Source organism: Pongo pygmaeus, chromosome 17 (assembly GCF_028885625.2).
Source record: "Pongo pygmaeus isolate AG05252 chromosome 17, NHGRI_mPonPyg2-v2.0_pri, whole genome shotgun sequence".
Taxonomy (NCBI): domain Eukaryota; kingdom Metazoa; phylum Chordata; class Mammalia; order Primates; family Hominidae; genus Pongo; species Pongo pygmaeus.
The window spans coordinates 21,231,597-21,253,425 of NC_072390.2; the positions used below are offsets into that span (position 1 = coordinate 21,231,597).

Genomic DNA, 21,829 nt, shown 5'->3' on the forward strand with positions numbered 1-21,829 from the left:
TTTAGTAGAGACAGGGTTTCACCGTGTTAGTCAGGATGGTCTTGATCTCCTGGCCTCGTGATCCGCCTGCCTCGGCCTCCCAAAGTGCTGGATTACAGGCGTGAGCCACCGCCACTCAGCCCTTCTTTATCTGTCTGGTTGAATTCATCTATGAATCCACCTGGCCCTGGACTTTCTGGTTGGCAGGCTTTTTATTACTTATTCAATTTTGTAACTTGTTATTGATCTGTTCAGTGTTTCAATTTCTTCCTGGTTCAATTTTGAAGGGTTGTGTGTTTCCAGGAATTTATCAGTTTCTTGTAGGTTTTTCAGTTTTTGTACATAGAGGTGTTTGTAACAGTCTCTGAGGATTTTTTGTATTTCTGTGGGGTCAGTGGTAATGTCCTCTTTGTCACCTATGTGTTTATTTGGATCTTCTCTTTTTCTTTATTAGTCTAGCTGGAAGTCTAACAGTCTTATTTATTCTTTCAGGGAACCAACTTCTGGTTGCATTGATCTCTTGTATGGTTTTTCACATCTCAATTTCATTCGGTTCAGCTCTGATTTTGGTTATTTCTTGTCTTTTGCTAGCTTTGGGGTTGGTTTGGCCTTGTTTCTTTAGGTCCTCTAGGTATGATGTGAGGCTGTTAATTTGAGATCTTCCTAACTTTTCAATATGGGTGTTTAGCACTGTAAACTTTCCTCTTAACACTCTTCACTGTGTCCCAGATTCTGCTATGTTATATCTTTGTTTTATCATTCATTTCAAATAATTTCTTGATTTCTGCCTTAATTTCATAGTTTCCCCAAAAGTCATTCAGGAACAGGTTAATTTCCATGCAATTGTATAGTTTTGGGTGATTTTCTTAATATTGATTTCTATTTATATTGCACTGTGGCCTCAGAGTGTAATTGATACGTTTTTGCTCTCATGTTTTTTTCTTTCTGAGAATTGTTTTATGGCCAATGTATAGTCAATTTCAGAGTATGTGCCATGTTCAAATGAGAAGAATGTATATTCTGTTGTTGTGTGGAGTGTTCTGTAGTTGTCTATTAGGTCCATTTGCTCAAGTGTTGAGTTCAGGTCTTGGAATATCTTTGTTAGTTTTCAGCCTCAAAGATCTGTTTAATACTGTTAGTGTGGTGTTGAAGTCTCCCACTTTTATTGTGTGGTTATCTAAGTCTCTTTGAAGGTCTCTAAGAACTTGTTTTATGAATCTGGTTGTTCCAGTGTTAGGTGCATATTTAAGATAGTTAACTCTTCTTGTTGATGTGAACCCTTAATCATTGTGTAATGCCCTGGCCTCTTTATGTTTGTTGGTTTAAAGTCTGTTTTGTCTGAAATTAGAATAGCAACCCCTGTTCTTTTTTAATTTGCTTCATACATTTTTCTCCATCCCTTTATTTTGAGCCTATGGGTGTCATTGCATACGAGGTGGATCTCTTGAAGACAGCATACAATTGGGTCTTGCTTCTTTATCCAATTTGACACTCTGTGTCTTTTAAGTGGGGTGTTTAGCCCATTTATGTTCAAGGTTAATATTGATATGTGCAGATTTGATCCTGTCATCATGCTGGTAGCTGGTTGTTATGCAGACTTGTGTGGTTGCTTTATAGTGTCAATGGGCTATGTCCTTAAGGGTGTTTATGTGGTGGCTGTTAACAATATTTTATTTCCATATTTAGTACTCTTTTAAGGACCTCTTGTAAGGCAGGTCTGGTGGTAATGAATTTTCTTAACATTTGTCTGTCTGAAAATAATCTTCCTTCACTTATGAAGCTTAGTTTTGCTGGATATGAAATTCTTGGTTGGAATTTCTTGTCTTTGAGAATGCTAAATATAAGGCCCTAAGCTCTTCTGACTTGCAGGGTTTCTGCTGAAAGGTCCATTGTTAGTCGGATGGAGTTTCTTTTGTAGGTGACCTGCCCCTTCTCTCTAGTGCCTTTAATATTTTTTCATCTTGACATTGGAGAATCTGATGACTATGTGTCTTGGGGATGGTTGTCTTGTATAGTACCTGGCAGGTGTTCTCTGCATTTCCTGAATTTGAATGTTGACCTCACTAGTGAGGCTGGGGAAATTTCCGTAGATGAGATCCTCAAATATGCTTTCCAAGTTACTTGCTTACTCTCTTGTCTCTTTCAGGGATGCCAATGAGCCATAGGTCTTTTAATATAATCCCATATTTCTCAGAGGTTTTGCTCATTCTTTTTTATTCCTTGTTCTCTATTTTTGTCTAAGTTTCAAACAACTGGTCTTCAAGCTCTGAGATTCTTTCCTCAGCTTATCTATTCTGCTATTAATAAATCTGATCATATTATGAAATTCTTGCAGTGAGTTTTTCAGCTCTAGCAGATCTGTTTGGTTCTTTCTTAAAATGGTTATTTATTTTGTCTTTCAGGTCTCATATTGTTTTATTGGATTCCTTCAATTCCTTGGATTGGATTTTGACTTTCTCTTAAATCCCAATGATTTTTGTTCCTATCTAAATTCTGAATTCTGTATCTGTCACTTCAGCCATTTGAGCCTGGTTAAGAAGCATTGCTCGGTTACTAGTGTGGTTGTTTGGAAGGAGGGAGACAATCTGGCTTTTTGAGTTGCCAGAATTCTTGCATTGGTTTTCTCACCTGTGTGTGCTGATGTTCCTTTAATCTTTTGAAGTTGCTGGTTTTTTTTTTTTTTTTTTTTGATAGGGTTTTTTGCTTTTATCTTTTTTTTTTTTTTTTACGGAGTCTTGCTCTGTTGCCCAGGCTGGAGTGCAGTGGCGTGATCTCAGCTCACTGCAACCTCCACCTCCCGGGTTCAAGAGATTCTCCTGCCTCAGCCTCCTGAGTAGCTAGGATTACAGGCATGCATCACCACGCTCAGCTAATTTTTGTGTTTTTAGTAGAGATGGGGTTTCACCATGTTGGTCAGGCTGGTCTCGAACTCCTGATCTTGTGATCTGCCCACCTTGGCCTCCCAAAGTGCTGGGATTATAGGTGTAAGCCACTGTGCCTGGCCTGCTTTTATCTTCTTTGATGCCCTTGAGGGTTTGACTGTGGTGTAAGTGGCAGCACAGTGGGGGTGTGCGTGTGTCAGCAGAGGTCGGGTACTGGTGGGAGCAGGATAGTGAGACCACCCGTGGATGCCGGCAAATGGTGCAGGGAGGTTGTGGTGGGAGGAGGCTGTGGGTGTGTGGGTGCCCACCGGTAGGGGCCAGTCTGCTGGAGCTCTCTAGCAGTTAGGTATGGTCTGCCTGTAAAGGAGCTTTGTTGGCCTTTACAAAGCCAACACTCTGGTTGGGCATCTGTGGCTGCGCTGCAAATGGGCACGACCAGGCAGGGACCCCCAGAGAGGCCAGCAGATTAGAGGAGCAGGGGCACTCAGGTAGACTGGCCTTGTCCCAAGGGCAAGACCACCCTGCTCTGTCCAGGTCTGACAGTTGACAAAGCCAAAGTCACCCAGAGGAGTGTGGTAAGCCCTAGAGGATGGGTGTCCTTGGTTGTGCTCTGCCGTAGCCATTCCCACGCCAAACTCTCTGGGTTTTGCAAAGGCTGGAGTCCTTTTCCTGCCACTGCTCCAAACAACTCTGTCAGCTTAAATGTCCCTAGGGGTTGTAGGGTTTCCTGCAGTTAGGATTCTGGAGGTCCATGGTGAGAGTGGGTCACTCGTCTATTTAACTCACCCCTTACCCAGGAGCCACTGGGGACCAGGAACAAATCCTAGTGCTCACCTGCCCTGGGCAGGCTTCCCAGCTTCCTTCCCCTTGAGCCCAGTGTATTTTCCTTCTACCCACTCTCAACACCTTCATTCCAAAGATCTGCTCAGAGTGTGCCAGTTTTGATGGTCTGGTCTCTTGGTGAGAGATGCTCTTCCTGGCCCCATCTAGTCAGCCATCTTAGCTCCCTCCCCAACTCTTTTAGATTTCTCCAAGCATTATTGTACTGATCTTCAATGTTCTGGTATTCCTCTGTTTCCACTTCCTGGTTCTGGAGTGTACTGGTATCTTCCCTACACATCTCCCAACACCTGCAGGTAACAGGGTGACAGAGCAAAGGCAAAGGAGCAGTAGAGAGTAACCGAGCAGCGGACATGTAGGGATAGAAGACAAAGGCCCGGTGAGATCCTGCAACACTTGCTTCTGATGAGGGCCTCAGGCTGCCTCCACTCATGGTGGAAGGCAAAGGAGAGCTGGTGTGTAGAGATCACATGGCGAGAGAAAGCAAAAAACGGGGGAGGTGCCAGGCTCTTTTAAACAACCAGGTGTCATTGTTGTTAATCGGCAACAACAATTAACTAGTCCTTGGGAACTAACTGAGCAAGAACTCACACTCCCACCACTGTAAGGCATTAATCTATCCATCAGGGATCCACCCCAATGACCCAAACACCTCCCATTAGGCCCTACCTCCAACACTGGGGATCAAATTTCAACATAAGATCTAGAAGGACAAACATTCAAATTGTAGCACATTCCTAAGCAGAAGTATGTACCTATGTGCACCAAAATTCATGCACTAGAATATCTGGATCAGTACTAGTTTCTAAATGGTAAATGAACCAAACAGCTGTCAGATAAATAGTATGTGGTTTATTTACACAGTGGAATATTATACAACCATGAGAATGAAAAACCATGTACAAATACATGCAACAAAAATCTCACAAACATAATATTGGTGAAAAGAAACCAGATACGAAGAATGCATAATTCCATTTATATATCTCCCCAAACCAGACAGAACTAATCTATGTGCTTAGAACTCAGGATAGTGGTTTCCCTTGGAGAGGTAGTTAACTGGAAGGGAATCTGACGGGGGGCTTCTGGGGGTGCCGATTGTATGCACGTACTCCATTTGTGAAAAATCATTGATGTGTTTCTATAGTCACACTTTAATAAAAAGTTAAACAAAATGATTTGCCTCTGTCTGGATACTCGACTCAAAACTGAAAAAAATGTCTCCTTCGCTCTCAGCCTCTCACTTTGGCTACACTCTCGTACTGGCATTCTCAGCTCCTGCCACTTGCAAATGGTGAGGGTGGGAAGAGAACCCCTCTCCCTGTCATGCAGGGTAAACTAGATTTGCTACAGGTTGGGCTGCTAAAGAAGGAAGTCTACCAAACTGAAATTCAAGTCTTATCTCTGCTTCCCGCCAGTGCACTCAAGTGCTGTCTTGCTCTCTCTAACCCCCTGTCAACAAAGCCCCTTACTAGAAATAAACACTCTTCCCAGGGAACATCTAAGTAAGTATCAACGTTTTGAACCAAAAGAATGCAGCTCTAACAGTTAACATCTCAAGCTGCAGGTGGTGGACGGGTGAGGAGTCATCTGGGCTGACACTCGTGGAGGTATATAACAAGCACTTCGAGGACAGGCCCGACTTGAGGAGGGGGTGTGAAAATCCTGGCTCTCCTTTGGGCAAGTCTGTATCCTCTATGACTCAGTTTCCTCATCATTAAAATGGGAATAATGGTGCTGAGATGTTATAACAATCAAAATGAGTTACCACAGGTGAAGAATTTAGCAAAGTGACTGACTTAGGTAGGAGGCTAATAAACATTAGCTGTCAGCTCAGCTTTGTCCAAGGTATGCTGCCCCCAAAAAATCACAACCCAGGAGAAGTCCAGGGAGCAGGGGACTTTAGGGCTTGCTCAAGTCTCCACAGCCAAACTGTGGAGAGTACCCTTGGGTGTCCTGCGCTTCCTCAATATCGTGGTGAGGCGCAGGCACTAAGGAGTGGAGTGACTTTAGGCCTACATGGGAGCAGAGGACAAACTGACAAGCACAAGAGGGAGGGAAGAACTGACAGTGCCCTGGGATCCAGTCCTGTATGTATCTGCTAAATATCATTACACAAGTGTAGTAGCCTTTGCACTGGTTGCCTTCAAAGAATTAGGAATGTCGTTCTGTCAGAGGGTGGGGAATGAAAACACTTGTCAAGTGTGCAGTGTTTGATATAGCAGCAACTAGGGAGGTTCTAACATCACACACTTGTACTTCCTATTTGACCAACAGGCTATCAAGTACCACAGGCATTTTGGTACAACTTCTATTATCGGGGCCTGGTCCCTGGATTTGGCCTCTATTTTGCAGACCCTAAAGACCCTCTGTGGTGACTGGCTCGAGATAACCCAAATGCACAAGGCCTGAGGTAGACAACAGAAAGTCAGTTTTTCAACAAAAAACAATGTTTGGTAGCTAGAATATTCACACTGGCATTTTCACCCTGCAGGCAGACCTATACAAGTAGCCAAACCTTCATCACAAAGATACCTGAAGAGTACTTGAATACAAATCAAAATGACATAATGGCACTAAGCTAGAAAACAGGCTGAAAAAGAAATTCCCAAGAGAGTTAACAAAACTGGATACCTGGCCATCTCATGGCTGAGCAAGCTTTGTCTTCTTTTCTATGATGCTGACCAATATACTCCCAACTCTGCTCTGATCCTCTACTAACATGTGAAGTCAGACAGCGGTCATGCTCCCTCAATTTCCAAGTGTGGATGGGGGAGCAGGCTGGGAAACTCACTGTGCTGGCAATCTACCTTTCAGTCATTTCAAGAATGCATTAACATAAGTGAGTCTCCACCCAATGTTTTCTCCGGCTGAAGGCCAATTTCTTTGGAGAGTCACCCTGGACCCAGAGAACCTGGCTGGGTACTGAACGCACAGCAGGGCCAAGCCTGATGGTGCAGTGACTCTGCCGAGAGTCACTCTCACAGAATTGCAATACTTTCCACAGGTTAGAACACGGCTCCCTCAGAAGTGGTTAAAAACTGAAAGCTCCTCTCCCTGAACACAAGCCACTAGTGCTTTCTCAAGTATATTCTAGGCCCAAAGAATTCAACATCAGCATTCTTGGTTAAATCACAATCCAGCCATGTTCCCAGATCAATCATCACAATCCCCAGTTCCATCATTCCCACCAATAGCTGGTTAGGTCTTCATTGCTAATTCCATTCTCAGAGGATAAACTGCATGGCAGGTCTGGGAGTGCCCCACTTCACTGAGCTTGTGGCAACAGGTGCTCTTCCCGGCCCAGCGGTGGAAAGCAATGCCCCCCTCATAATAGTTACCATAAGTCCTGAATAGAATACCGAACATTTAGACTGCAAGGTGTGTTGAGGAAAAGTCCTACTAGCTCCCTTCCACCTTGTTGATCCGAGAGGATAGGCAGGGGATGCCTTTTCTAGTCCTCTTCCTAACAGCTCTTAAGTCAATGTCCAGAAACTTAATTGTAACAAGGAGACACAGGGGCTTGGGGCAGGGGGGAGGAGGGTGTGGGGTGGTGGAGGAAGAACTGGTAAGGCAAGAGACAGGCAAAGCTCAAGGAGGAAGGTGGTGCCTGAACACAGTGCCTGCAGGTGTGGCTCCAGGAAGCCTCCCCGACACCAACAACGGTGGGCTCAGTCCCCAGAGCATCTTCTCAGATCTAACCTTGCTCTCTGCTCCTTTCTGTTCACTGAAGGCCTTAGGAACTCTACCTTTCTGTTCTCCCTTCTTTGTATTACCATTGGCTACTCCATCGTTTGGAGGATTCTTCTCTCCCCCAAATTACCCATGGCGTGGAAGAGGTTTCAGGCTAAAAGTACCTGTATTATTATTACCTGTTAATTAAGACCAGTAAATGTGAACAGAGGAAATAATGATGATGCTTTTCCTGTACCTACAAAGCTATCAATATACTTCCTGGCACTGCCCTAGAATGAAAACGAATCTGCATATGTGACAGGAAGACTTCCTTTCCCCCCTTCACTGACACCATTTACAAACCTTTCCTAGCTAATACAGCCACCAGAGTCAGATGCAGTATTACTTATTTCCCAAATGACTTAAGGCAAAAAGACTTATTTTTGTAAACTGGTAACACTTTGTGGAGATTCACAGGCTGCAGAAGGAACTGAAATAAGGAAACCCATATTTTCTTGCCAAAAAGTTTGCAACTCTAACACCAAGAACAGTTAATAGATGTACACTAATGAAGACACTATGTTTTTAAAACAAGTATTGTGAATTACTACAGAAAGCAATGTTTTTGTAAATCATGGCTTAATAATTTAAAAAAGAATACTCAATTGCTCTGCTTCATTCTTGAAGTTTTTCACTACATCTACATCTAAAAACTGGCAAGTTTTCCAAATGGTGGTGTAAAGTAAGGACAACAGTTCACATAAGTACCAGTTTTGGAAAAGCAGTCAATTACACAAGTGACAACTTTAACAATGGCTCCTATGGTGCAAAGTGCTGAGGTTGTAACAGAGGAACAAATATTGCTTATTTCTGAAGTGGGTACACGGCATCAGATGGTGAGAATATTCCTATTGCAGTTCCATGTATAAATTTGGAAAAAACGTGCAACATGTTTACATGGGAGGGATTTTCACTGAATTTTGAGAAAAATAACTATGGCACCATTTGTTCAATGAAGAAAGGTAAATGTGTCTAATCACAATCTTGATAACTGGAAACATTAATTGCTATGGTAGCAATTTCTCAAAAGAAAGCCCCAAAATTTCAAAATTCTATGCTGCCACTTAAAATGTTCTAACCAGCTCCTGAATTGCAGCATATTAACGATTATTTCAAAATGCAATAAATTGCTAAAATTTTAGCTAAGTAACTTTTATGAGCATCTGAAATTGAGTTTTAAACTTATAACTTTAGCAATACATATTGAACACTTACATTCAACTGTATAGACCATTAAATGTTGAAAAATGCTATATAACAAAACCATAGAAATGAGCACACTATGAAAATGATCTCTGACCAATTCTACAACTGCAATAAATTGAATACCGTAAACACACACAGGACAAATCTGAGCACTGTGGAAAGAGTTTAGTTGTTTTAACAAGTCATATTATATTTTTATGAGCTAAGATCATAGAAGCAAATGCAATTCTTAGAACATTACCTAAAAATAGATTTTTAAAGACAGAGGTCCCAACTCATTCTTATATACACATGCAAAAGTTCATCTGTCACAGACAGCAAATGTTGAATTTCTACATTGGAGTTTCTGGCAGTATCCTGCATTTAGAATTAAAATCAACAAACAGAGAAATATCAAATATATCGAGATGAGTTTTCAAATTTGTGCAGGACAGAACACGGCCCCTCTGGGACTACTGCCTATGTGCTCACTGCTGTTTCTCAAAGGCAAACACCAAGTAAATACCTAAAGAGGAAATAAATAAGAGTTTAGTTTCTCATATGATTACAATAAATAAAACAACCTGTCTTGTTCATAATTTGGTGAACATTCTTAGGCTCTCAAGCAGCTTCTGAAGAAGAAAATCCCCGTTAATTCTAAGAGCTCCTCTATTATTTGAATCATTTTTAGGCAGACATGGGATGGTATTTGTTTACTTTAAAACAATTATCTACTTACTATAATACTCAGTGACATTGCAGCCCATGGGAAAACCAGTTCAACAGCTCTAAAAATCAGTTTAAGGTAAGAAAAATAAAACTAAATTAAAAATAACAAATTAAAATTATAATAAAATTAAATTTTAAATAATAAGTATAATAAAACTAGAATTAAAAATATTAAAGATATTTTAGAAAACTAGAATTAAAGGAACATACATAACATGACATGTTAACAATTCACCCAATTATCCAATTACTGTGTTGTAGGGCCTTGTGAAGAAAGTAAGCCAAAAGTTCTACGACAATTAATACTTGAGATATTATTTCTATTTCTGCATGTATTGGCCCCAAGAGCTCTCTCCCTGAAATAAGGTTTCCTGCTTTGACTCAAAGACAGCTAAATTAATTTAGGATTCCTTGTTCTGAATCAAGTTGAAACCTATTAAAGGCATACCTAGCTTTATTTAGCTTTACCAATTGGTGTTTTTTACAAATTGTAGGTCTGTGGCAATACCATATCAAGCAAGTCTACTGGCACCATTTTTCCAACAGCACATGCTCGCTTCGGGTTTTTATGTCACATTATGGTAATTCTTGCATTATTTCAAACTTTTCCATTATTATTTGTCATGATGATCTGTAATCAGTGATCTTTGCTGTTATTCATGTAATTGTTTTGGGGTGCCACAAACTTTATAGAGGTGACTTTATAAGATGGAGAACTCATAAATGTCATGTGTGCTCTGACTGCTCCACTAATCAGCTGTTCCCTCATCTCTCTCCCTCCCTCTCCTTGGCCTCTCTGTTCCTGGAGATATAACAATATTGAAATAAGGCCAGTTAATAATCCTACAATGGTCTCCACATGTTCAAGTGAAAGGAAGACTTGCACATCTCTCACTTTAAATCAGAAGCTAGAAATGATTAAGCTTAGTGAAGAAGGCATGTAAAAAGCTAAAATAGGCAAAAAGCTAGGCTTGAAATCAGCCGTTATGAATGCAAAGGAAAAGTTCTTAAAATAAAAGTCTACTCCAACAAACATACTGGAATAAGAAAGCAAACAGCCTTACTGCTGATTTTCAGAAAAAGTCTGAGTGGTCTGCAAAGATCAACCAGCCACAACATTCCCTTTATCCAAAGCCTAATTCAGAGGCCCTAACTCTCTTCAATTCTATGAAGGACGAGAGAGGTGAGGAAACTGCACAAGAAAAGTCCGAAACTAGAAGTTGGTTCAGGAGGTTTAAGGAAAGCAGCCACCTTCATAATGTAAAAGTGCAAGATGATGCAGCAAGTGCTGATGTAGAAGCTGCATCAAGTTATGCAGAAGATCTAGCTAAGATCATTGATGAAGGTGGCTACACTAAATAAGATCTTCAATGAAGACGAGACAGTCTTCTATTAGAAGATGCCATCTAGGACTTTCATAGCTAGAGAGAAGTCAATACCTGGTTTCAAAGCTTTGAAAGACAGGGTGACTCTCCTGTTAGGGACTAATGCTGCTAGTGACTTTAAGGTGAGGCTAATGCTCATTATCCTTCCAAAAATCCCGAGGCCCTTAAGAATTATGTAAAATTTGCCCTGCTCATGCTCTATAAATGGAACAAAGCCTGGATGACAGCATATCTGTTCACATCACGGTTTACTGAGTATTTTAAGCCCACTGTTGAGACCTACTGCTCAGAAAAATAAAATTCTTTTCAAAATATTACCGCTCATTGGCAATGTACTTGGTCACCCAGGAGGTCTGATAAAGATGTACAAGGAGATTAATGTTATTTTCATGGCTGCTAATACAACATCCATTCTGCAGCCCATGGATCAAGGGGTACTTTTCATTTTTAAGTCTTATTATTTAAGAAATACATTTTGTAAGGCTATAGCTGCCATAGACAGTGATTTCTCTGATGGATCTGGATGAAGTAAATTAAAAACCTGATGGAAAGGATTCCCCATTCTAGATATCATTAAGAATTTTCATGCTTCATGGGATGAGGTCAAAATAACAACATGAACACAAGTTTAGAAGAACTGGATTCGAACCCTCATGCATGACTTCAAGGGGTTCAACACATCGGTGGAGGAAGTAGCTGCAGACGGGATGGCAACAACAAGAGAACTAGAATTAGAAGTGGAGTCTGCAGATGTGACTGAATTGCTGCAATCTCATGATCAAACTTGAATAAATGAGGAGCTGCTTCTATGGATGAGCCTGAGATAGAATCTACTTCTGGTAAACACATTGGGAACATTGTTGAAATGACAAGGATTTCGAATATTAATATTACAAAAACTTGGTTGATAAAGCACCAGTAGGGTTTCAGAGGAGAGACTCCAATTTAAAAATACGTTCTACGGTGGGTAAAACGCTATCAAACAGCACTGCATGCTACAGAGAAATCTTTTGTGAAAGAATGGTCAATCAATGAGGCAAACTTCATTGTCTTAACTGCCACAGCCACACCAATCTTCAGTAACCACCATCCATCAAGAGTATTTCCGCCATGGAGGAAAGACCCTTCGCCAGCAGAAAAGATTCAGATTCACTGAAGATTCAGATGATCATCAGCATTTTTTTTTTACCAATGAAGTATTTTTAAATTAAGGTATGTACATTGTTTTCAGACACAACACTACTGCACACTTAACAGACTACAGTAAACATAACTTTTATATGCACTGGGAAACCAAAAAATCTGAGTGACTTGCTTTATTGTGGTGGTCTAGAACTGAACTTGCAGCATCTCCAAGGTATGCCTGTATATCTTCTAACAAAATACCAATAGATTTTAGGGCAAGAAAATACCTGAAAAGGTGACAAATCCTGAAAACATCACAAGGATGTTTGGGGCATGTGCTAGGATACTCAACAGTGAGTCAAGATCAAGTCCATCTAAGCTGGAGGCCTCACTCCTTGAGATGACTTTTTTTGAAGGGAGGGTAGATGAACACAGCTAACTGCCTGATGGCCTCCCAAGACTCCAGCTTCTTGCTCTTCCAACCCAACTTGTACATTAATACCATAGCAGTTTTTCCAAAATACTACTTTGGTCATGCTACTATCTGCTCCTTATTTACCGGTTCCCAATTTCTTTTCGTTGAAATGAAATGTGGCTAGTAGCACAGTGATAGGATAGAAAACAGGCAGGGTGTTCATCAATTCTGTGGTGTTGCCAGAAGGTAAGGAGACAAAGCAGTCCCCAGCACTTCCAGCACATCAGCGTGCACAGCATGTCAGCACTCACAGCTGGCCAGTATCACTCATGCTGTCCCCCACTCTGTGTGACCTTTGTGCAGTCCAGCCCTGCCAAATCCCACCCCCCACACGCCCATACCAACTGCAAACAACCCCTCAGTCCTGTCCTGTCCTCATTTAGGGTCATTTGAAACCACTAACATGCTAGAGTCTGATTTTCAATACATAATAGCAACTTTCTTTCTAACTTGAAACTCCTAAAAAGTCCCACTTCTTGTATAAAATGCCTTTTATGGAGGCATTTCAATTGGGATTTAAAAAAATCAAATCGTGAACCACTTCCACTTCCAGAAATAAATCAATAGCAATTCTCTCCTTTCTCATTTAAAGCCATCTTCTAGAGGAGCAGTGGCTCTGGTGATAGCTTAATGATCAGACCAGTAGAAGTCTAAAATGTACCCTGGGCCTTTTAGACTCGTGATGGCATGCAAAATACACTCAACCCACGAAGCCCTCTAGCTTAGAACAGAGCAATTCATCAAACAGCCAAACAATCCTGGGGTGCCACACCCGAGGTGCAATTTGGCCACTGCTCTCTTCGCATGTCCAGCCCATCTCTTCCAATTGTCTGGGGCCATCTAATTTTTCATTTGTACATGATGACTAAAGTCCACACTTAATAATATAAAAATACAGTTCTAAGCCACAGCCAGTACCGCCATCATGACTCGTGATCAAAATTTACACTCTACTTTGGGACCAGCAGGATGTCTAAGACAGGCAACCAGTCTCCACTGCAGGGAAAAAGTAATAAAATCCACAGTTTATGCACATGCTCACCAGTGTGTCAAGCATGATCGTATGTGTATAACATCCTCCAGTCTGATTTCCAGTAATAGTACCAATGTTCAGAGACAAATAGCCTCAAAATACTGGTCTTGCTTGACTCCCTTCCTCTTCTTCTCTATCCAACTCAGGAAGTCTTACTAGATTTTCCTTTTGCCAGGCTTCCATGAAACCATAGTTAAAATGACAGATCACTTAGGTAAGCTAACCACAGGTTAGCTCTGTGATCTTAGCTAAGTTGTTAGTTTTCTCATCTGTGAAAGGAGACATAATACTCTACTCATAAAGTCATTGTGAGGATTAAATGAGTTACAACATGTGAGTTATTACAAGGATTAAAAACGTTACACGCACCTGCACGTGTTCAACACTCAGTAATATCAATATTATTACTACATCCCAGATGTCATTGGTTTAGTTTTCATTAAGCTCTCTTTCACCTTTGTTCCCCACTACAGTATCATTAGCACTTAAAAGTTTGCCTAGTAGTGTTTATTTGTGCCTGTTCCTTCCATTACAGTGTAGACTTCTAGAAGGTAGATTTAACATCTTTATTTTACTTTACCTCTCACAGAACTTCATGTAAATCAATAATGTTTATCAAATGGATTGTCCTTAATGACCACTTGTGCCTCAACATCATCAACAACCATGTAAGGGGATTCCTACAGTAACAATGAGGCTCTGCGACCTGACTTCCTCAACACCCACTGCTGAAGAATCACAGGCCTTCACAGATTTGCTGTGCTTCTGGCTTCTCTTCTGAACACAGAAACTTCACTTCAGAATATCTTCGCACCACATTTGTCCCCTATCGTGCACACCTCTAACACAACCTGCTCATGGATGTTTCATTGAATGTTCTAGTATTATTGCGCCTTCACTGTCACATCAGAGTGGCCAAATAAAAAAAAGACATGCAAGTATTCTATAAGCCAAAAGTTCCACTAGAAATCTGAGGTAAACACTTCAAATGGAGATGGCTACTTAGTAACAAATAGGCAACGAGAATGTTTACACATGCTCACTAAAGTTTATGCTGAGGAAGACCCTGTGTACAGCATATCTTCTCTTGGCACTACACAGCTGTGCAAGAAAGGAGGATTAGACATATGTAGAGATATATGTATTTGTGTGTGTGTGTAAACACAAATACAACCTAAAATGTCAGAAAAACTCAAAGTTTTCAGATTTTTTTTTGAGAGAGTCTCGCTGTGTTGCCCAGACTGGAGTGCAGTGATGTAATTACAGCTCACTGCAGCCTTGACTTCCCAGGCTCAAGGAATCCTCCCACCTCAGCCTCCTGAGTAGCTGGACTACAGGCACATGCCACCATGCCTGGCTAATTTTTTTGTATTTTTGGTAGAGACAAGCATTTGCCATGTTGCCCAGACTGGTCTCAACTCCTGGGCTCAAAGAATCTGTCTCGGCATCACAAAATACTGAGATTACTGGTGTGAGCCACAGTGCCCAGCCTTTTTTCAGGTTTTAATGACCACTTTGAAACAGGACCTTTGAAATTATCAGTTAATCTATGCTGATGATATACTCACTTGTAGCTTCCCATTCTGATTTACTTAAGGTTCCCTAAAATTACAAAAGAGAAAAAGAAAATTTTAGTTCAATATAGAAGTAAACATATGCTTATTTCTAAATAATGGGCAGAGATGGCCAAAAGACCCTAACTTCACTGTAAATACACATTCGATTCACTGTTAATCACATTGTGACCTGAGCATATAAAAGAAATCAGTGAGATTAACTTTGAAAGTCATCTTCTCACACTTTTATCCTCCTGCCAAATTCTCATCCAAAGGGTGAATGTGTGTGAAGAGGGCATAGTGTGTGTGTGTATGTGTAACTGGAAAATGCATCTATCTTGTATTCTTTTTTTTTTTTTTTTGAGACAGAGTCTTGCTCTGTCGCCCAGACTGGAGGGCAGTGGCGCGATCTCGGCTCACTGCAAGCTCTGCCTCCTGGGTTCACGCCATTCTCCTGCCTCAGCCTCCCGAGTAGCTGGGACTACAGGTGCCTGCCACCACGCCTGGCTAATTTTTTGTATTTTTAGTAGAGACGAGGTTTCACCGTGTCAGCCAGGATGCTCTCAATCTCCTGACCTTGTGATCCGCCTGCCTCAGCCTCCCAAAGTGCTGGGATTACAGGCATTGAGCCATCGCGTCCGGCCTATCTTGTATTCTTTCTTTTTTTTTTGAGACGGAGTCTGGCTCTATCGCCCAGGCTGGAATGCAGTGGCGCAATCTCGGCTCACTGCAAGCTCCGCCTCCTGGGTTCACCCCATTCTCCTGCCTCAGCCTCCCGAGTAGCTGGGACTACAGGGGTCCGCCACCACGCCCGGCTAATTTTCGTATTTTTAGTAGAGGCGGGGTTTCACTGTTAGCCAGTATGGTCTCGATCTCCTGACCTCATGATCCACCCGCCTCAGCCTCCCAAAGTGCTGGGATTACAGGCGTGAGCCACCGTACCCGGCCCTATCTTGTATTCTTAATTTGGAAAATGAAAAAATAAAAAAGGCCTATCTTGAAACATGAAACAGCACTGGTGGAAAAAATACGATTTTTGTGTTTTTTCAAAGGAATAACAAAATAAAGTACATATTACACAAAGCAAATAAATTATATTTATGTAGCTATCAAAATATTAAAGATATGTGTTGCTTTGCACACACCATTAACTATAATAACAAGATCTAGTGGCAGTTCTAGTGATGTGATTTTTCCAGACGTGATAAATGAAAACAATATTCTAAGATATTAGCAAAAATGTGCTATGAAAATATCTGTAATTTCTACTGATGACAAAGTCACAGCAGCAGCTAATACCACTGTGGTACTATTGTAGTAATCATTTTAAAAATGTAAACTTTTACACAGAAATTAGTATAAGTGAACATGTAATTTTTTCCCATTTAAATTCCTGGACTGCTGAATTCTATGTATGAAATGCTGTGATTCATTGGTGCCTACATTAGCAGGGAACTTGCACACCAAGCCTATAATTTTTTCACTATCCTCACTGCCTTAGATATAGCACTCCATTCTCAGTCCATTGAAATAAATTTTATTCCATATTCTGTGGTTATAACAAGTCAACATCACTTAGTGGAAACAACTGATTTGTAAGTCAGTGAGCCCAAGTATTGTAAACAAGTGAAATAATTTCCTGTCTCCATATAAGCATGTTATTTTTTTCATTCTCTATAAAATACTTTCATAAATTAAAACTTACCAAAGGTAACCTTACTTGACTGTTCTTCATGTACTTTGCTGCATGTTCATAGTCATCCACCTTCTCAGAGACAAGTTTAGAACTCTCATTTGCAGGATACGGCTGGGGAAACAAATGAAAGCCCTAGTTACAATAATTGAAATTTACAATTCAGAATTAAACACGCTAAATCACTGAAATAACATAATTAGGAGAATAATCCGTAAGTACTACTTCAGGAATACAAACTATACATACTTTTGAAATACAGAAAAAAACAAAAAGGAAGAATCCTCTCTTAAACCAATTTTTTATTTATTATACTAGGGTATATTATTCTAGGGTACATATGCAAAACATGCAGGTTTATTACATAGGTATATATGTGCCATGTTGGTTTCCTGCACCCATCAACTCATCATTTACATTAGGTATTTCTCCTAATGCTATACCTCCCCCAGGCCCCCACCCATGACAGGCCTCGGTGTGTGATGTTCCCCACCCTGTGTCCATGTGTTCTCATTGTTCAACTCCCACCTATGAGGGAGAACATGTGGTGTTTGTTTTTCTGTCCTTGTGTAAGTTTGCTTAGAATGATGGTTTTCAGCTTCATCCATGTCCCTACAAAGGACATGAACTCATTCTTTTATATGGCTGCATAGTATTCCATAGTGTATATGTGCCACATTTTCTTAATTCAGTCTATCATTGATGGACATCTGGGTTGGTTTCATGTCTCTGCTACTGTGAATCAGTGCCGCAATAAACATACGTGTGCATGTGTCTTTATAGCAGCATGATTTATAATCCTTTGGCTATATACCCAGTAATGGGATTGCTGGGTCAAATGGTATTTCTAGTTCTAGATCCTTGAGGAATCGCCACATTGTCTTCCACAATGGTTGAACTAGTTTACAGTCCCACCAACAGTGTAAAAGCGTTCCTATCTCTCCGCATCCTCTCCAGCATCTGTTGTTTCCTGAATTTTTAACGATCGCCATTCTAACTGGCGTGAGATGGTATCTCATTGTGGTTTTGATTTGCATTTCTCTGATGACCAGTGATGATGAGCATTTCCTCATGTGTCTGTTCGCTGCATAAATGTCTTGTTTTGAGAAGTGTCTGTTCATATCCTTTGTCCACTTTTTGATGGGGTTGTTTTTTTCTTGTAAATTTGTTTAAGTTCTTTGTAGATTCTGGATATTAGCCCTTTATCAGATGGGCAGATTGCAAAAATTTTCTCCCATTCTGTAGGTTGCCTGTTCACTCTGATGATAATTTCTTTTGCTGTGCAGAAGAGTACATCTAATTTAGTTTAATTAGATCCCATTTGTCTATTTTGACTTTTGTTGCCATTGCTTTTGGTGTTTTAGTCATAAAGTCTTTGCCCATGCCTATGTCCTGAATGGTATTGCCTAGGTTTTCTTCTAGGGTTTTTATGGTTTTATGTCTTACATTTAAGTCTTTAATCCATCTTGAGTTAATTTTTATATAAGGGGTAAGGAAGGGATCCAGTTTCAGCTTTCTACATATGGCTAGCCAGTTTTCCCAGCACCATTTATTAAACAGGGAATCCTTTCCCCATTTCTTGTTTTTGTCAGGTTTGTCAAAGATCAGATGTAAACTAGCATCTTTTTTTTTTTGAGACAGAGTCTTGCTCTGTCTCCCAGGCTGTATTGCAGTGGCAGGATCTCCACTCACTGCAACCTTGGCCTCCCGAGCTCAGGTGATCCTCCACCTCAGCCTCCTGGGTAGCTGGGACTACATACACAAGCCACTGTGCTGGCTAATTTTTAAAAAATTTTTTATAGGGACAAGGTCTCAGTATGTTGCCCAGGCAGGTCTTAAATTTCTGGTCTCAAAGAATTCTCCTACCTTAGCCTCCCAAAGTGCTGAGATCACAGGTGTGAACCACCACATCCAGCCTTATGGTCAACTTTTATCACAATCTTAGGATATTCACAGCTGGAAGAAGCTACATAATTTAATCACCACCAAGAACCATTTAGCAGCAAACACTTGCACCTTCTCTACGGTTAGCCAAAGGCTTTGTATATATAAATACAGAGCTTAAAGATGTCATAAAAAGAGCTAAATATTAAAATGATGGCAATTTAACAGCCATGAAAAGCATAAATAGCAATTACAAATAATACACAAATAAAAAAGTCAAGTCAACATAGAACCCTGTTTAATAATCCAGCCTCCAAAATACAGACACTTCCCATATTTACCTAAGACTCTGGAAAAGGGTCAGAAAAACATGCTGCGTTTTTAAGGGTATGCTGGCCAAATGTTTATCCAAGTTACTTCAAGTGCTATTTTTAATCCATTTTAAGTGATATCCCTTTATAGTATCTGCATTTTGCCTTTTAATACATGTAAATCAGGCCTGACTCGGTAGGTCATGCTGTAACCCCAGCACTTTGGGAGGCCGAGGCAGGCAGATCACTTGAGCTCAGGGGTTTGAGACTAGCCTGGGCAACATTTCAACATCCTGTCTCTACATAAAATACAAAAAGTAGCCAGGTGTGGTGGCACACGCCTGTAGTCCCAGCTACTCAGAAGGCGGGGGTGAAAGGATCACTTAGGCCGGGTTTGGGTGAGGCTGGGGGGGAGGGGTCGGGGGGAGGGGTAGCAGTGTGCCAAGATGCCAAGATGGTGTCAGTGCACTCCAGCTTGGATGACAGAGTGAGACTCTGTCTCCCCCACTCCCTCACCAAAAAACAAACCAGATACATGCAAATCAAAACACAATAAATTACATAAAACATTTAATAGAACCATCTACTCTACAAAGTTTATATTTTTAATAATTCATTTATAATTCTTTATAATTGTCTTATTGCAATAAACCAGCTAGAAAGGAAGCACTTTAAACTTACAACTCCCTAATAAACTTTTAAGAAAGTGAGCTATGAATATCTGCTTTGCAATCTTCTTTGTCTCTTTTCTTTATAAACATCCTGCAGCAAGTTTAGGCATTAGAAATTAACCTATTTATTTGCTGTTTTAAAAGTATTCAGCTATTTGGGACTGCTGTATCATTAGCATAAACCACTTTACTTTCTATCACATCCCAACACAGGGCTGTAAGACAGAACAGACTATCAATCAGTTTTTTTTGAACTTTAATTCCACATATTGTAGTTTTACCGTATCACAAAGCTTCAGAACTTCATTTTTGAATGCCTGCCAAACTATTTTGTTGTAAACTTGTTCTTCAACTTATCCTCCATGTGATTATCTGCTTATCACTGGACACCCAGTTTCTCTTCTCTACTGATCATTTTCAAAGACCAACCAATACATGAATATAAAGCTGTAAAACATCATTATTTTTTTAAATTTATTTTTTGAGACGGAGTTTCAGTTTCGTCACCCAGGCTGGAGTGCAGTGGTGTGATCTTCGCTCACTGCAACCTCCACCTCCCGGGTTCAAGCGATCCTCCTGCCTCAGCCTCCCGAGTAGCTGGGATTACAAGTATGCACCACCACACCTGGCTAATTTTGTATTTTTAGTAGAGACGGGGTTTTACCATATTGGCCAGGCTGCTCTACAACTCCTGACCTCAGGTTATCTGCCCACCTCGGCCTCCCAAAGTGCTGGGGTTACAGGCATGAGCCACCATACCAGGCCCAAAACTTATTAAAACATAATATATCTTAGTGTCTTCTCTAAAAGGAGTTACTTTTCCAGAACTGTCTCTAGAATACCTTTGCTGGTGAAAAAAAAGAAAACAGGTGTCAGGACCTACAGTTCCATGGCCTACGTCTTTTCATTTTTTCTTCTCTCTGTTCCAACGCTCCAGGAAAGCAGAAAAGTTGTACTGGTTCTAGTGCTGAACCCAGATAAAAGCTGGATGCTTCAGGAAAAGACTTTTTGGGGCAAATATCAAGAAACAGATCCATTTAAACCTCTGACCTGGTCGAAAGCAGTGGCATCCGACTGCTCTTTCCACCTCTGGCCTGGTCTCAAAGTCCCTCCAAACCGTCCCCCATTATGCCACCCAAGTAGCATCCTAACTCTTATCTGGTCATGTCCTTTCCTGCTCCAAGTCCTTTACACGCCCACCAGAGTGACTTGGTCAAGAAGTAGGAAAACCAAATGATTTTTCAAACTACATGCTATTACTGCTTCTGTCCCCAGACAGCCATGGTAATAGGTCATATCCCCAAGTGCAGTACTGGGAGAGAAGGAAGACTGCTGAAGAACTGTGAAGGCCATTAGTACTACTTCCTCAAACATCCCCTGTGCACTCCGGTTTCTCTGCCTGTCCTCTACCAATCTTCTTCCTTCCCAAAAGGCCCTTTATAAACTCACTGCACTTGGAATGCTTCAATACTGCAGTTCCCACCATGGAATGCATTATTCACTGAAATAACATGCCATAAAATTCTTGTTATCCCATACCCTACTATACCTAAGTACACTTTGACATACATTACACAAGTGAATTCATTACCCATATGCTAAGAGAAAGGCTAAATAACTGACCACTGTCATGCAAAGCACCATCAAATAAAGGCAGTATGCTAAAGATATGCTGTATATGTGGGATGGGGGGACTTATCCACACATAGTTTTGCTAGTTTTCTCCTCTTCCTTAAGACAAACAAAACAAGCCTCCCTTCCTAATATAAAGCCCATAAAAACATTCTTAGATCTAAAGTATAGGAAATATAACTAATGAGGAATATGACATTTTACTGATTATGTCTCTTAAAAGACAATTTAGAATTTACAAAAAGTCCTCCCACTCAACATTGTGGGAGTGGCTGGGTGCAGGTGCAACTTCAACAGGAGACTTGTTTGAGTATCATCTACAAAAACTGAAGAAAATCTAAAGGTTAGTATGGCCTTGAGCAAGTCATTTATCCTCTGAGCCTCAGGCTGCCCACTAAAAAAATGTGAAAACTGGCCAGGTGCAGTGGCTCACACCTGTAATCCCAGGACTTTGGGAGGCCAAGGCGGGAGGATCGCTTGATGAGGCCAGGAGTTTGAGACCAGCCTGGGCAACATGGCAATACCTCATCAGTACAAAAAGTTTAAAACTGAGACAGGTGTGGTGACACACGCTTGTAGTCAGTTACTCAGGAGGCTGAGGTGGGAGGATCACCTTCCACAAGGTGAAGGCCTCAGTGAGCTGTGATCACATCACTGCACTCCAGCCTGGGCAACAGAGCGAGATCCTGTCATTAAAAAAAAAAAAATAGGAAA

The 21,829-nt window shown here is 40.9% G+C and overlaps 1 protein-coding gene across 2 annotated transcripts in view; it reads right to left on the bottom strand.

The window, feature by feature from the left end:
* Positions 1 to 4,533: 4,533 nt before the first annotated feature.
* The window catches only part of RNMT (RNA guanine-7 methyltransferase), a 37,378-nt gene continuing 20,082 nt past the window's right edge, over positions 4,534 to 21,829 (bottom strand). For both annotated transcript variants that reach the window (XM_054461243.2, XM_054461246.2), the window contains 3 exons: positions 16,630 to 16,731; positions 14,937 to 14,970; positions 4,534 to 9,147 (listed from right to left, as the gene is read on the bottom strand). In XM_054461243.2, coding sequence (XP_054317218.2) covers positions 9,110 to 9,147; positions 14,937 to 14,970; positions 16,630 to 16,731 — 174 coding nt within the window. In that variant the 3' untranslated portion in view covers positions 4,534 to 9,109. The remainder of the gene's footprint in view (positions 9,148 to 14,936; positions 14,971 to 16,629; positions 16,732 to 21,829) is intronic.